We start from the raw sequence: 15707 nt of genomic DNA on the forward strand, positions 1-15707 counted from the left end.
TGGTCGGTGAATCGCTTCCGCAAATGTATGTAGGGCGACTTACATATCCGATTTTCATTAGCGAAGTTCAGAATCTGGCAACGTAAATTCTTTGTGACCAACACTTTCATTTTTCTGTTGTGAAATCAACAAGCTTGTGGGTGTAAACGGAAGGGGAGAAACTATCTTCCTTTATTTTTGAAAATTTAGCTACATAGTGTGACATCTAATCATGGGTAAATCTCGAGTACACTTTGTTCGATGTGAAGCTGGGAATGACAACGATAATCTACCTAAGACCAAGTAATTTAATCACTCCATGTCGTCAAGTAAGGCTAGCATCTATGGAAACCAAACTTTTAACTATTTTGAAGATTGTTAAACAATACTTACCGATAATTACAGTATCAAAACCAATCGGTCTGTCATGACATATATTCTTTTGGTCATACTTACTTTGATGAAACATACGTCCGTAAGAATTAATGTTCAAAACACAACCTTGTAGACCATGTTAATGTCCAAGGCACCTTATATTATATTTCAAGGGATGTATTAATTTGTATTTTTGTTTCAGTAGTTGGCTAAGTAACCATGACACTGACTGGGTAGAGCGTATCAATTTATTAAATTACCTATGACGAAACAAGTACTCCATACATCATTTATCAGTCGACATTATCATTTCAAATGTCTAATGTAACCATCCTTAATACTCACCCCACACATGCATGTAACATGTTAGTGTACTCAATCATGCATAAAATAATGCCGAGTGGATCTCGTAAATCATGTACGCATTCTCCAATGTCTCTTGAGATCTGCATTTGATCGGCCACCATGTGGACACAGTAGCCATCTAGGTCTAGTATAAACTAGTAGTCTAGTACTAGGAATTTTGTAAAGGTTTGCACAAGAATCTCCCCGTACAACAGAGCACAGATTATTATAGCTACATCATTAATACGCTCTTTGTTATATAGCTATATCATACGGAAGATTCGTACGGGGCGTAGTACCCCCTCCGTTCTATAATATAGTGCGTCCGCGCTTTCCAAGATTCAAGTTTGACCTTAAATTTAACCAACGAGACCGATTATGGCGGGAGAAAAAAATTATATCATTGAATTCATATCGGAAATACGAATTCAGTGGGATAATTTTTGCTCCCGTCGCAGTCGGTTTCGATAGTTAAATATATGGTCAAACTTGAATCTCAGGAAGCGCGGGCGCACTACATTATGAAATGGAGAGAGTAGCATATTTGGAGTTGGACAACTTTTGACTCCTGGACGAGGTAGCAGGTAGCTGATAGGGACTTAAGGCCTGCTTCTGGCACCGATCAAATTTTATCAATTTGTTTGAGACTATGCATGGCCTCCTCCCCTGCCACTATCCTGGTACAACATGCAGTGTCTAAAGGTTGATGGTTTGCATTAGTTTTGGAGTAGCATGTTAGGAATTATTTGTTAACAGGTCATTGCTAGCCGCCTGTCGGCCGGGCCAAATTTGGGCCTTCTTAATATAACTATGGCCGGCCTTGGTGAGCTAGCCCGATGGAAGAGAAGTCAGATTGGGGCACAAGCTAGAGCGAAGAGGTTCTCTTTCTTGTGACTTCATTTGTTTTTGGAGGCACCTAAGATCATCCAAAGAAAGAAGCTCAGAAGTACAGACATGGTACACTAAAAAAAAGTATGTTCAAGCATCCAATGTTTTGTGATTCCATCCAGACATTCAATCAATGGTAGACCTTCTGATGTGACGTCGCATGTGCGATACATAAATTGGATTTCTCTGTGACGCATAAGGAGGGAATAATCAACTTCAAACCGACTTTGCGAACTAATCCGTGATTGGATGGTTAGAGAGACACTGGTATCCCATCAGAGTTTGAGTTTTAGACTTAACATTGGTGCTTACATTTTTTGGATTTATTTCAGACTTTTCAGCGATGTCCGTTCAGTGGGAGGAGATGTTCCCGTCCACTACGAGACGCCTCTGTGACACTTCGTCTATTTCAAAATCAAACACCAAGAAAAACTATAGAAATAGTAGCAGCACTTGGGCTATAATTTATCACAGAGGAGATGCTCCCGTCTACTAGAGAAATCATCAGAGAGGACAACAGAAATGATATTTTAGGAATTCTCAAGAAAAAACTATAAAATAGTAGCAGCACTTGGGCTATAAATTACGAGGAAAATCAAACACCAAGCCACCGCACTAGCTTGCTAGAAAGTTTGCTCAATACAATAAACAAGCTAGTTAGCCATGGCTCAAGTTCTTCACAGCCTCCATGAGCATGAAGTCCTTGTGCTCATCGTATGCCCTCTTGTCCTCCTCCTCCTCATCCTTCGGTTTGCCACGTCTACGACAACGACAAGGAGAGCAGACAAGCTGCTCGACAGACTCCCATCACCTCCCTACAAGCTCCCTCTCATCGGCCACCTCCACCTCGTGGGCTCACTGCCCCACATTTCCCTCCGCGGTCTCGCCGAGAAGCATGGCCCCGATGTCATGCTTCTACGCCTTGGCGCCGTCCCCAGCCTCGTTGTGTCGTCCGCTCGTGCAGCCATGGCAGTTCTTCGCACGCACGACCATGCGTTTGCGTCCCGGGTACAGTCCGCCATGACTGACGTCCTCTTCTATGGATCAACTGATATGGCCTTCTCCCCGTACGGGGATCACTGGCGCCAGATAAGAAAGATTGTTGCAACACATCTTCTCAGTTCCAAGAAAGTTGGCTCCTACCGTCTCGCCCGCGAAAAAGAGGTAATTGGTTTCTGAGTAGTAGTTTCTGCAATATGTCACTAAGAACAAGATTTTCTATTAATATGGACAGAAAAAAATTTATATCGTGATAGTATTTTTTGCAAGACAAACTTAGCCTTGTGGTGGTTACTGAGCTCCAAGTAGTGTTGACTTTGTTTTTCGGTATGAAAATTTGCAATTCATGGTATACGTTGACCCCTATTGATCGTCCACTCATCCATGGCTGAATGATCGACAGGTACTACACGCTATGGCGAGGATCCGCGAGGCAGCCGCCAGGAGTGCTGCAGTGGACCTTAGTAAGCTGCTTAGCTCGTTCACCACTGATATTGTTTGCCATGCTGTGTCGGGCAAGTCCTTCAGAGGTGGCGGTCGAAACGAGTTATTCCGCGAGCTGGTAGAGACTAGCTCGATGCTCATAGGTGGGTTCAACCTGGAGGATTACTTCCCCAAGTTGGCAACGCTGGACGTGGTAAGGAGGATGGTGTGTGCTAGGGCGGAGAGAATAAAAAAGAAATGGGATGACTTGCTTGATGAGATCATCAACGACCATGCCAAGAACACGATGTTGGACCATGAAATCAAACAAGGCGGAGAGACAGATTTCGTCGATGTGTTGCTCTCCATTCAACAAGAGTACAACCTCACGAGAGAAAACGTCAAGGCCGTGTTGGTGGTATGCATGTCATACTAAATAACCGCATATTTGGATACATATAAATTAAACATGACTGATATACTGACATGTAAAAATGGTGGTCTCTGTTTTTGCAGGACATGTTCATAGGTGGGACGGACACATCATTCATAGTGCTGGATTGTGCAATGGCTGAGCTAATCCAAAATCCAGAGGTGTTGACCAAGCTCCAAGCTGAGGTGAGGAGCATAGCAGAGGGGAAGGAAATGGTTAAAGAAGAGGATCTGAGTGGCATGATCTACCTCAAGGGTGTTATCAAAGAGACGCTCCGGCTACACAGTCCTGTGCCGCTCTTCGTGCCCCACCTCTCCACGTCCGACTGCGACATAGAGGGATACACCATACCATCTGGTACCCGTGTGATCATCAATGGATGGGCTCTAGCAAGGGACCCTGACTACTGGGAGAGCGCAGAGGAGTTTATGCCCGAGCGCTTCATGGAAAATGTTGGAAGCACCATGATTCCTGACTACATGGGAAACAATTTTCATTATTTGCCTTTTGGGACTGGACGAAGGGTGTGCCCAGGTATGAACTTTGGAATGGCCACTGTTGAGAAAATGTTGGCAAACCTCATGTTCCACTTCAACTGGGATCTACCTGCAGGGACAGTAAAAATCAATATGACAGAGTCCTTCGGCGTCACAGTGGGTCGCAAGGAAAATCTCATTCTTGTCCCGGCACTTGCGCAAAAACAAGTTTAAACGGGATCATGCTATATTATGTTGGATGTATGCTTGATTACCTACTTTTCAGATTGCAATCACTATTGTTGTATGCATAGATATTTTGCCTTTGTTGTAAGCATTATGAGTTTCAGAGTGCACTATGATATATTGAAATAATGGGTACGGTGTCGGAAAAGGCCGAGGGAAAAAATTGTTTACAATATCCCATCGCTGGCATGCAATTGTCGCTGAGATGGACCTGGAGCTGCTTGTTGTTGCACCAACAACAATCTCTCCAAGTTCCCAGCACAGCGCTGAGCTGTTTTGCATTATTTGTGTGGCTTGCAGGGTACAGTTTTGATTTTTGGAGTTGTAAGTATTTCATGTAATGAGAGCCGAAAAAGACCAAAAACATATTGCTATTTTTTACTTTACTCTTTCACAAAAAATATAATATGAAATAAAATTAAAATTAGGAGTCTAGAACATTGAGGGTTGGATCAGTAGTTTCTATTTGCTATATTGTGCACATCTCAGAAGAATAATATGTAAGTTGCCTGTAATTTATTGGGTAAGTCAATTTTTTAACAGTTGATTTTTTTGTCAAGATTTGGGCTGTTTTTTTTTCTTTTGTCAATTTTCATGGCTTCCAGGGCTGAAGATTTCTCTATTGGCCTTGAAGCCCGTTACTCATTCCCTATTTTTTCTATTTGTATTAGTTTTCCTTTTGTTTATGTTTTCTTTTCCATTCGGTTTTCTTCTTCTATGTTGGTATTTTCTGGATGTTGGGTGAGTGTGAATATATACACTGAAGTACAACGCAATATGTATGTAAATTATACTAGTGTAAAAATGCAATATTATATGCTTATTCTTTGCATATTACAAAAGGTATAGTTCCAATGCAAAGTTGTGTGCAAGTTTTGCTTTCTCTTAAAGGGCAATACCAGTGCCCCTAATTCATTGTATTGTAGCCGACAAGGTTACTCAAGCAAGGCGGTAGCCCTTTGTATCGTTGTCGAGGTAGCCGAGAGCGTGGGTGGTGGAGCCGTGGTCGAGGTAGCCGTGCGAAGAATGCCATGGTCGATGTCGAGTTGGGGTGGTCGGTGTCGAGGAAGTCGCCGCGGAGCCGCAGGCGCAAGTGGGCGCCAAGTTAGCATGGGCGCAGTGGTGTCGAAGTAGTGGTGCGTCGGGAAGAAGATGTTGTTGACGACGCGCCGCGGCGGGTTTGCCAAGCCCAGGGACACATCATGGACGAAGGCACGCACCGGTGTTGCAAGCACCGCACATGCGTAGACGGACGAAGACGAAGTTGACGAAGCGCCGCACCATGCTTGCCAGGCTCGGGGACACGTCGTGGACGAAGGCATGCGACGGTGTTGCCAGCACGGGGCATGCGTAAACTGGGACCTGCACGAGGTGTACACCATGTCGAAGAAGCTCGAGAGGCCAGCACAGAAGGACTCAACGACGGTTGCGGCACCAATCAGCGCGGGGCCAATGTCGCCCGCGGTTGTCGGAGTAGATGAAGAGATCGGGGTAGATGACGGCGACGCTGGCGACGGGCTGGTGCTGGACAAAAAAGAAGGGGGTGGACGAGCGGTTGCGGCGGCTACGGGGGTAGTGGCGGTGGCGGACGAAGAAGAGCGGCATCGGCGCCTGACAGCGGCTAGGTTAGGAGCGCGGTGGCGATGCTTGAAGTAGGCGAAGAACCCTATCAGCGTGACGAAGACCGGCATGGACGGTGGCGTTCCTGCGCCAAGGAAGACAACGTAGCGGGTCGGGGCGACGGTAGGAAGACCTCGGGGTGGCGGCGGGGACCGCGGGCTGCGGCGCTATGGCCCGAAGGGGCGGTGCAGCGGCGGAGCGCGGGTTGATGCAACCGCGGGGACGGCCTCGGGGCGGCGGCTGGGACCACGTATCGCGACACTACGGCCCGTAGGGGTGACACAGCGGCGACGCATGAGTCGATGCATCCGCGAGAAGAACAATGGGGCGGTGGCGCTGCGGCCCGATGGGGCGACGCAACGGCAGCCCGTTGCTCGATCGGTGGAGGGGCACGCTGAACTCGGGGACGATCTTCACGGGACCTGCGGAGGCGCACGTAACTGAAGGTCCAGGTCGATCGCGCGACGTAGATGAGGCGGATCGCGGCGGCGAGCGGGTGATCAAGCCGATCGCGCGCGAGGTCAGGGATGCCGCTCGGTGGAGGCGGGGTGGCGGCGGAGTCTGAGATGAGGCCGGCAACGACGGACGGTGTGGGACGTCGTGCGGACGAGCTTGTCAGCACCGGCACCCGGGCAGTAAGGCCCGAGCGACCAACGGAGCAGCGGCGCCCGAGTTGAGGCAACCGACGAGCCTGACGCAGCCATCCCGACGCAACCGAGGACGAGGCCGGCGAGGTAGACCGCCGGGCCGCCGTGCAGATGCAGCAGAGGCGGGTGGCATGCATCGATTGGCGGGCCGACGCGCGAGCGGCGGCTATGATTGGCTGCCGCTTGGCACGAGGCTGCTGGGTGTAGGCAATGCAGGTGTCCCGATCGGAGCAGGGCAGTGACGGCCGACGCAGGGCAACGAGCAGGCTGGCGCGCGGACGATGACCTTGAGGGTTGCCCGTCGCGCGAGGCCGCCGGGTCGGTGAAGTAGCCGGCCGGTCGCGCCGGTGTCGGAGTAGAGGCGCGGGGTGTCGACGGCGACGGCGGATGACGCAAACCGATCAAGTATAGATCGGAAAACCAAAAAGAAAAACGCGCCGATCAAAGCGACCGATGAGAGAGAGAAAAACCCAAATCAAAGAATCGAAAAAAGACTCTATAGGGCAGCCGGTCAACATGACCGGCGGACGAACCCTAAGTACGGGCGGCGCGGCCCCCGGGGCGGTCATGGAGGCTGACCGCCACGGAGGCGACGCGCGGGTACGGAAGCGGTGGCTAGGGTTTAGGATCGAGGTAAGGCTGATATCATGTTAGAAGGGAGAGAGGGGGATTGGTGGAATAGTTGATATATTGCTTGAGCCTCGTGGGCATATATATACTAGTACAATGATTTACATGAAGTACAAAGAAGCCAGAACAAATTCTATTCTCTTCAAATGTTCCTAATAATCACGATACTCAACACCACTAATTCATTCTTTCTTAGGAAACATCTTTTTCCCCAAAAATGCACTACTATATACCTATTCTTGCATAATATAGAAAAGCATGTCTTTTTTGGAAATTGTGTGTAAATTTTGTCAAAAAAAAACATGCTTTATATACTTTATATATTCCCGAAAAATGCTCTATTATATACTACTTGAGGATTGGATCGACCGTCTTCTCGGTGATTTATTGAATGATTATTGCATGGCAATACTGGGGCCGGCGCGCCAGCCGAAAGTTTTGTTCGGTCGCACCTTAGCCGCCAGATGCCACTAGCCCTGGCCGTTGGATATATAGAAAAAGAAAACGATTCGCCCCAGACATTATCTTCCTCCTGACGCATCTCGCCCTCGCGTAGGTCCCTGTATTTCACCGTCTCGTGCAGCTTTCCCCAGCGCCGCGCTCGCCTTCCACTTGCGCCGCCCGCGCTTGTCCTCGGCCTCATGCTTGCCGGCAACCAGCTCTCGCCGATGCATCCTTGGGCCGCCCGTGCTCGTCCTCGGCCTCATGCTCGCCGGCAACACGCTCTCGCCGACGCATCCTTGGCCGCCCCACGCTCGTTCTCGACATCGTGTTCACCGGCAACCCACGCTCGCCGCCGCATCCTTGGGCGACCGTGCTTACCGGCCATGGCAACCCTGGTGGAGATGGCCGCAGCACCCCGTCGTCGAGCTCGTGCCATACCTCGCCCTCAATTTGCTGGTCACTACAAAATAAATCACGGGTCGTTGCAAAAAATTTAGACAGTTCCAGCAAAAAATCACTTCACCTCGCCAGTGATGCCCATCCCCTCCCTCGCCCTCCTGTAGAAACAAATGGCGACGACTCCGTGGTCTCGCAGCAAACGGCAGTTGTAGCAAAACTTGGGGCTGGTTCCAGCAAACCAAAAAAGGTAGTAGCAATTTTTTTGGAAATTAGACGGCGTCCCAACAAACCGAACCCTGGTGGTAGCAAAAATTGAAGCTTGTTCCAGCAAACCAGAACACCGGTGGTAGCAAAGATGCAAAGTTGAGGGCTGGTTCCAGCAAATCAAAAAGGCGATGGTAGCAAAAATCGACGCTGGTTCCAGCAAAATACAAAAGGGTGCTAGCAAAAAATACAAAAGACAACGCTAGTTTCAGTAAAACCAAAACGCCGATGGAAGCACAAATTTGTGCGGGTTCCAGCATCTGGCCACCATGGTGGTAGCAAAGATGCAAAGTCGAGGGCTGGTTCCAGCAAATCAAAAACGCGGTGGTAGCAAAAAATAACGCTGGTTCCAGCAAAATACAAAATGGTGGTAGCAAAAACATACATAACAGCGCTAGTTTCAGCAAAAAAACAGAACGCCGATTGAAGCAAAAATTTGTGCGGATTCCAGCACCTGGCCGCCATGGTTGTAGCTCTTGCCAGCATCCACAGGCTGCCACTGTAGCTGGAAGCACCATACCTCCGCTCGACAGTCGTCCTCTACGCACCTCTGCATCTTCGTTTGTGCTCCTCCGGGGTCCCTCGCTCGCCACACACCTCTTCCGCCACCGGCGAGCTGTTTATTTGGAGGTAGACCACGGGAGGGAGAGGACGCGGGGGAAGAATGGCTGTGGCTGGGAACGCGAGAGGATAGGAAAGAAAGGGTAAGGAAAAGGATCAGCTGGGGTCAATAGATTAAAAGGCGGTGGGGTCAGCAGATATGGCCGCACACAGGCCAGACGATCTGCTGCAATCGAACGAACCGCGCGTGACCGGCGCAACGGTTCAGCCGGTGCCCCGGCTAGGAACGTTGCCCTTATTGCAAAGTTGTATGGCAGATTTGTTGTGGACGCGAAGTTCAGCCTAGAGAGGGTCCTCCTTCAATAGATCACCGAGAAGACGGCCGATCCAAACTCCCTAACAGGCAGCCGTCACGGCAGCTATGATATGAACCCCGACTCGCAGCATGAGTACTCAAACTGTTTTTGAGGCTGACAGCTGATCGGGGAGGAACCGCAGAAGAACAACATTCCCGATGTGCTCTTGCTATCATCTATATATGTCTCCTCCCATATCTGCATCACTGAACTGAATCCACGAAGCTTCGGCTTCGCCTTGGCCTCCTTGCACCGGCAGCCATGGAAGCGGGTGCCTGCCACGTACCCGGCCATGAATGCTATATCCGGCTGGGTGCGCACCAGGCAGCGGAGCATGCCAACAAGGCTCTGGGAAAGCGCCGCATCTGCTGGCGGGCTGGTGCTTGACCTGTGGAGCTTCAAGCGCACCTCCTTCTCCATGGGAGTATGCATGGCTGGGTTGCAGTCCTCCATCGTCGTCCTTAATTAGAAGGATCTTGGCAGCGCACACAGCCTGATGCATGCATGGTGATGAAGCCATTGCCTTAGATGAACCTTGATGGCAACGTAAAAGCTTAGCCTGCCGAGGATCTTGAAGTGCATGAGCATCTCCTGCTTGAACCGATCAACAAAGCCTTGATGAGCGCTTATAATCAACAAATCATTGACATATACTCCAACCATTAGCAAGGCTGTCTCTCCACGGACAGAGACAGCGTGCTCGGATTTGTTAGGCAATAAGCTGTTGAAATACATTGTAATAGAATAGGACTAGAGGTTTAAACTCCTGGAAACCTAGTATTAAATAAAACGATTCTACGGCCTACATTGATCCCATGTCTAAGAACTAAAATAGCCTAGACGTGAGAGGGGTGTTGAAATATATTGCCCACCTCCCTTCATCAGTTCGGACTTTTGAATGAGTTGGCTGATGCATGAATCTTCTATATCTAAATAGGGCCACCCCACTAGCTGATTTTCTTGACTCTTCATGAAGCCACGTCATCCAAATTGTTATAGCCGTTGATGCAATATAGTTCGAGATATGGAGCCGTTTGATCATGTTTTGATGCAATTTACCGAGGCTTGCCACCGCCAAGTGAAAATAACGATTCGTTGCTTCTCCACAGCAGCCTCTATTCCTTCGATCGCACACCTCCCGCTCAAGTTTTCGTACGAAAGCTAAAAAAAAAAGTTTTCTTACGTGGGCTAGAACTGGACCTGTCACTGCTGGGCTGGCTCCTGAAGCCTACAACATATGGATGTGGGCTGTAGCCCATGCGTGTTCTCATGTACGTTCATCTTCCCAAGCTGCGACTCTATCCCTGTCGATATCTCTTCCGCCGCCACAACCATACCTCTGATATGCCAGAAATATAGCTACAAATGCAGATGAAACTGCAGCATTAATCGCCCACATTACCATCCCTCCGTTACGTGCAAGAAGTGTGAGATTTAACTGAGCGGAGACCGCCTTTGCGCTTGCCATCCTCCCGCAAGACCGTCGGTCTGCCTCACCTCCAACGCCACCCTGGTTGTTGGGTCGCAGGACGGGCCGCCGACCGCGGTTCAATTGACAAGCACCCAGACCTTCGAGGAATACATAGCCAAATCAGCATGTGCGTGGTCGTTGCTCTCCTCCAGACCTCCTCCGCCACACCACCTCCGGTCCAGTCCGCCTCGCCCACTATTTTCCTCGGAGTTAATTACCCGCCGCTGCTCTCCTCCGAACCTCCTCCGCCATGCTTGCCAGTACGTCTCTCCTCTTGATGTTTCAATGAGTGTTCAGCGTACACGGGCTGGGCCGCCGTTCCTTGGCCGGCCATCCTAGATCATTGAGCAAGGCACAACCGATGAGTCCTTTGCGCGTCGTTGCTGTGTTCCCAAGCCGTAGGCGGCAGCGAGAAGGCCGAATAAATTAACAAAGACGATTTCCATGGGGAATCCACCTTCGGCTTCGGGACGGTCACATCAGTCTATCAGGTGAGCATAGCTGCACATACATTCATCTGTGAGATGATGAATACCGCTCTTGACACGCTTCTGTGTGGCCTGTCGTTTAGATTATGCCTTTGTAGTTACTGCCCACTGCTCACACCGCTGTCTGCACCATCTGATGCTACCAGGCGGCCAGGCCACACGCCTCCAATACGCTTCAGTCCAGGCACATGTCCGTGCATGCGTTTCACCAGGAAGCCTTTTCACTTGGAGTATATTGTTAGATACACTGTTTTGTTGCTCAGATCAAGAAGCCCAGGTCAGTGCTTTGAATTAAAAATAAATCGTCTCATCTTTATATTGTGGTTAATGTAATGTTTGCATCTTATAATACTTTGATACGCTATTTGTTTTGGAATATAAGATTTACTTTACAGCCATGAAGAGGGCATATTTCACAAGCAGATACAATTAACATTTATGGCCAAAGTCAGTCATTTTGTCTCATGTGGCAAAGGTGACCAATTATTATTTGTTTGTGAGACCCCATAATTGAGTTGAGAATTTTGTTTCCCACTAATTTGTTGAAATGCTCAATGCAAATTTGGCAAGACTTTTTTCGACGGTTTTGTTCAATGATGCTATGCGGAAACTTTGTGTTCAATGCAATCACCAGTGTTATTTCCTTTGTATTAGAGATCAAGACAAATTGTAACATTGGGCATAATTTTACAATACAAATTGCAAAATTGGACCAAATTTTCTTTATATTCTTTACATGTTACTAATTTTTCTATAAGTTTCTACCTGTAATTCTATGAATAGGTATATTTGCATTCCTTTCCGCAGCAACGCGCGGGGTATCATCTAGTTCAATATAAGCCACGGCGGGTTCGGACGCGTACGCGTGTGTGTGCGCGCTGGGCGCGTCGGGTCCAGCCCATGGCAGGCTCGGGTGTGTGTGTGGGTTAGTTGGCGAAAGACTAGGGAGAGGTGACCGCGTCGGGCGTAGGGATCAGCTGCGGCGATCGTGTGCGTGCGCAGGACGTGGCAAGTGGGTGAGAGGGTGAGTCGAAACGCAGCCTGCCGTGTCAGTGTGCGCGGGTATAAAACCCCTCCCCCTCCTGTGTATTCGTTGCCCGGATCGAGTTCATGCTCAAGAAGAAAAAACAGTAAAGCCGTCTGTGCGGCATGGTGTTTGTGCATCCGGAAATCCTCTGTGTTGGTCTTCTCCCTCTCCAGTCGTGTCTCCGATGATCATCGTCGAGTGCTAGGTCCAGCTGTGCCAATAGGATTCGCTCCGGTGGAAGCCGAGTTGCAACAGAGTGCTATCAAGCTTAAAATTCCATGGGCGGGGTGTTGTCCAAGCTCGTAGAGCACCTTGTTAAGCTTCACCACTTGATGTTAGCGCCCCTTGACCACGAAGCCCGGCGGCTGCTAGACCTAGGGCCAGTTCTTTGGTAGCTTAAAAAATAAGCCGCCTCATCCCTAGCTTCTTTCATAAGCCGCCTCTTTTATTCGTGGGGCTTCTAAACTAGTTAAGGGATAACAATTTAGAAATCTCAAAAAAAATTTGGAGGTGGCTTATTTCTTAAGATGGGGAGAGACAGCTTATTTTTTAGGACGCCCAAAGGAACTAGCCCGTAGACATATTTCTCGAGGACACCGTTGAGGAACGCAGACTTTATGTCCATGTGGTGCACCTCCCACCCGTGACTCACGGTGAGAGCGATCAACAGACGGGCAGACTCCAAGCGCGCCACCAGTGCAAATTAAGGACAAGTATAACCAAGCCTAAAGAGAGTTCTCTCAGTAATTTGGATTTCCAACCGTCCTTTTTCATGATCTGGACGTTTTTGGCCGTCTGATCTCCCGTGTTCAGCCATCTCTCCTGAAACTGGCCCATCTGTCCTTTAGGCTGTTGCTCCAAAGGCTGAAACAAAGCCTTCTGGTTAGTTGGGCCTGTTCTCCCAGCCCAATCACTAGCCCACGGTCACGCACAAACCTGGCCACCCCTTTCCCCGTGAAGCCACCCCTTTTTTGCGAACCAATTTGATCACTTTTTTGAGAGAGCAGAACTAACAGAGCTGAATTGGCAGGTAGTAGGAAGGAAAAATGTCCTTGAGTCTGGAAAGCGTCACACGAACACGTCGATGTGTACCCGCGGCGCCGAGGGAGATGCTCCGCAACTCACACCGCGGGAGGCCGACTTCCAGCGCGATACGCAAGACAGCAAGCCGGCGCTTTTGGGACCAGACGCCCCGCTCGCCCAGGAGGGACCCCGTCAGGGCTCGCGGCGACGATTGGCTGCTCGAGGTCGGCCTTACCGCCCCTAGAGCCTCGTGGATTCGCAGCCTCCAATCTTGAAGAACGACGAAGAACGAGAAGAAAGATACAAGGGGAGAGATAAAAGTAGATGAACACGAAAAAGTAGTAGATGTATTTGTTCGATTGGTGTTGTTCAATCGGCCATCACCCCTCAGGTATATAAGAGGCGGCTGGACTTCCCGTGCAAGCAAAAGGCTTGGATTCACGTCCAAAACCCTAGTCAAATTCGGATTGGTTTTGTCCGAACTTTCCAAAACTGTTCGGTTTAAACTGGTTGCACCTTGCGGGTAACTTTAAGGTGGTAAACAACCTCGGATGGAAACGAGCCCAAAAGCAATCTTGACCACTTCAACGAGACAAACAACTTTCATGTTGAACGTTTTTTGATTAGAGTTCATCTTGAGGGTCAAATCGCTCGTGCAACACAGGCTGTTATTTGCGCTACCCATCAGACAGGGTGTCTGGTGGGGCGCGCCACTTTTGGCTCGTGATAGTGTTGTATTCGGATGGCTCTAACTTTTGCATATGAACTCGGACTGGAATGATTTTTATATCAAAATCGATCGTTTCGACGAGACGAAGACAATCCATGTAGATCATTTTTCCGTACGAGGCAGTCTTAGGGGCGTAATGTGCCGAATAGTGTTCTGAATACAAAATCTCAGTATTTCGAACACAACTTCGGCCTTCGAGATGAGATCAGATGGCGATGGCTCAAACTTCAAAGATGTTCGTATCGACAATACGAAACTTTTTCATGTAGAACACTTCTCTATTTGAGGCCATTTTAAATTAGTTCTTGACTGTGCCAAAATCTGGTGTCAACACATGCCCCCCTGTTTTTCGGCAAAGCCTGTGTGCCGAAAAATAACTCGCACATAGCTTGGTCTAAGGACGATGTCAACACTCCATCGGCCATTTTGGCATATTCTTAGGACGATAAGTTTATATCGGCCATTGCTTGTGTGAATATTTTGACGCAATCTTGGGTGAAACTTTCTCAACTTCCTTAACAATCCAATGATAAAGTCCCATAGATATGTATCTCAAGGTCATCCTCGGAACCATATTATTCACCCTTTTGCTAGGATTTTGCTGATAATCAATAATAAACTTTCTCCAATCCTTACTTCGCCTGCATAAAAGTTTCATTAGTGGCCGAAGCAGTGGGCTTCGGTTCAGCCTTACCTATGTTGACAAGACCTAGCATCGGCTATTGATAGAAATAATACAATACACCATGGTTAACATAGTAGCCGGATGCTTGCTGTGCCAACTCTTTCAAATTATCATGTCTAGATATATGAAGGATATTAAAGCAACCCAAGGTAAATTTTGCATCTAGACATATCCCAAGATAAACTATAAGTGATTCGTCAAAACATTGATAACCCTTGTATATTTGTTGCACTACTTATAACGAATCACTGAAAGCCTCAATATGTATAGCACCTACAGCAACCAAAAGCTCCAAACCGAATAAATTTTCATATTCGGCTTTTATTATTGTGCAAACATATTTTAAGTTGTATGAGGCTTGTTTTGGTCTCCTATTGAACTAAGGACGATGTTTGGATACCACACCGACCATGCATTGACATAATCTTAGGACGATAGATAAATATCGGCCATTACCATGTAAACTTCATTCGAAGCACATATAGCTGAAATAAACAAACGAAATGACAAATCAAGTATTTCGGCCCTTTGGATCAGCAACAAACTTGTAGCTAATCAAATGTATAGTGATTTGGCAATACCCTTTCATGATGTAAGAAATTATATTGCATCCATGGATTAAAATAAGCCCATTGAAGGTTACCAATCATACCTGATGACGAATTTCATGGCATAGGCATTGATGGCATAGTTGCAGAATATGGATAATGTGTAGACCAAAGATGTTGAAACCTTCGGCTTGGTCCTTCGTAGTTTTCACACTTTTCCTTCTTCACCTTTGCCGCACTTCTTGTAATGGAAGCTTGCACATAATTCTTATTTTGAGCACTTCCTTTGGGAACCCATGCCATGTTCCTTTCTTCAAGTTCTTGTGCACTAAGTTTTTGTAATTTCTTCTTTTGCCAATACGATAAGCCAAGCGGGCATCTCAGCTGTGATTCTGTTTTGACCAATGGCAATTCCTTTTTGGCCTTGTGCACTCTCAAATTCTTTTCTTCAGATTTGGCACTTCGATTCTCAATAATTGGTTGCTTTGTCTCATTGCCTTTAGTAGCCAATGTCAACACTTTAATTGGCTCTTTTTCATTTGAGATCAAATCTGAAATTGCACTCTTACGACCATCTCTCTTAATGCGGTAAACCTGCTTGACCACCTCTTTCTTCTTCCTTGAGCTCTGGACCGATTCCTTATGATTGA

The 15707-nt window shown here is 48.0% G+C and overlaps 1 protein-coding gene across 1 annotated transcript; it reads left to right on the top strand.

The window, feature by feature from the left end:
• Nucleotides 1–2250: 2250 nt before the first annotated feature.
• On the top strand, nucleotides 2251–4152 carry LOC119325466 (indole-2-monooxygenase-like). Its single transcript, XM_037599209.1, has 3 exons — nucleotides 2251–2751; nucleotides 2990–3427; nucleotides 3526–4152. Exons 1-3 carry the CDS (start codon nucleotides 2251–2253, stop codon nucleotides 4150–4152), a joined length of 1566 nt encoding a protein of 521 aa, XP_037455106.1.
• The last annotated feature ends 11555 nt before the right edge of the window (nucleotides 4153–15707 follow it).

This window comes from Triticum dicoccoides, chromosome 6B (assembly GCF_002162155.2).
Source record: "Triticum dicoccoides isolate Atlit2015 ecotype Zavitan chromosome 6B, WEW_v2.0, whole genome shotgun sequence".
Taxonomy (NCBI): domain Eukaryota; kingdom Viridiplantae; phylum Streptophyta; class Magnoliopsida; order Poales; family Poaceae; genus Triticum; species Triticum dicoccoides.

Coding starts and splice junctions, on each gene's coding strand:
- LOC119325466 (XM_037599209.1), top strand. CDS start 2,251: ATGGCTCAAGTTCTTCACAGCCTCCATGAGCATGAAGTCCTTGTGCTC. Junction 2,752..2,989: donor GTCTCGCCCGCGAAAAAGAG/GTAATTGGTTTC, acceptor AATGATCGACAG/GTACTACACGCTATGGCGAG. Junction 3,428..3,525: donor ACGTCAAGGCCGTGTTGGTG/GTATGCATGTCA, acceptor CTGTTTTTGCAG/GACATGTTCATAGGTGGGAC.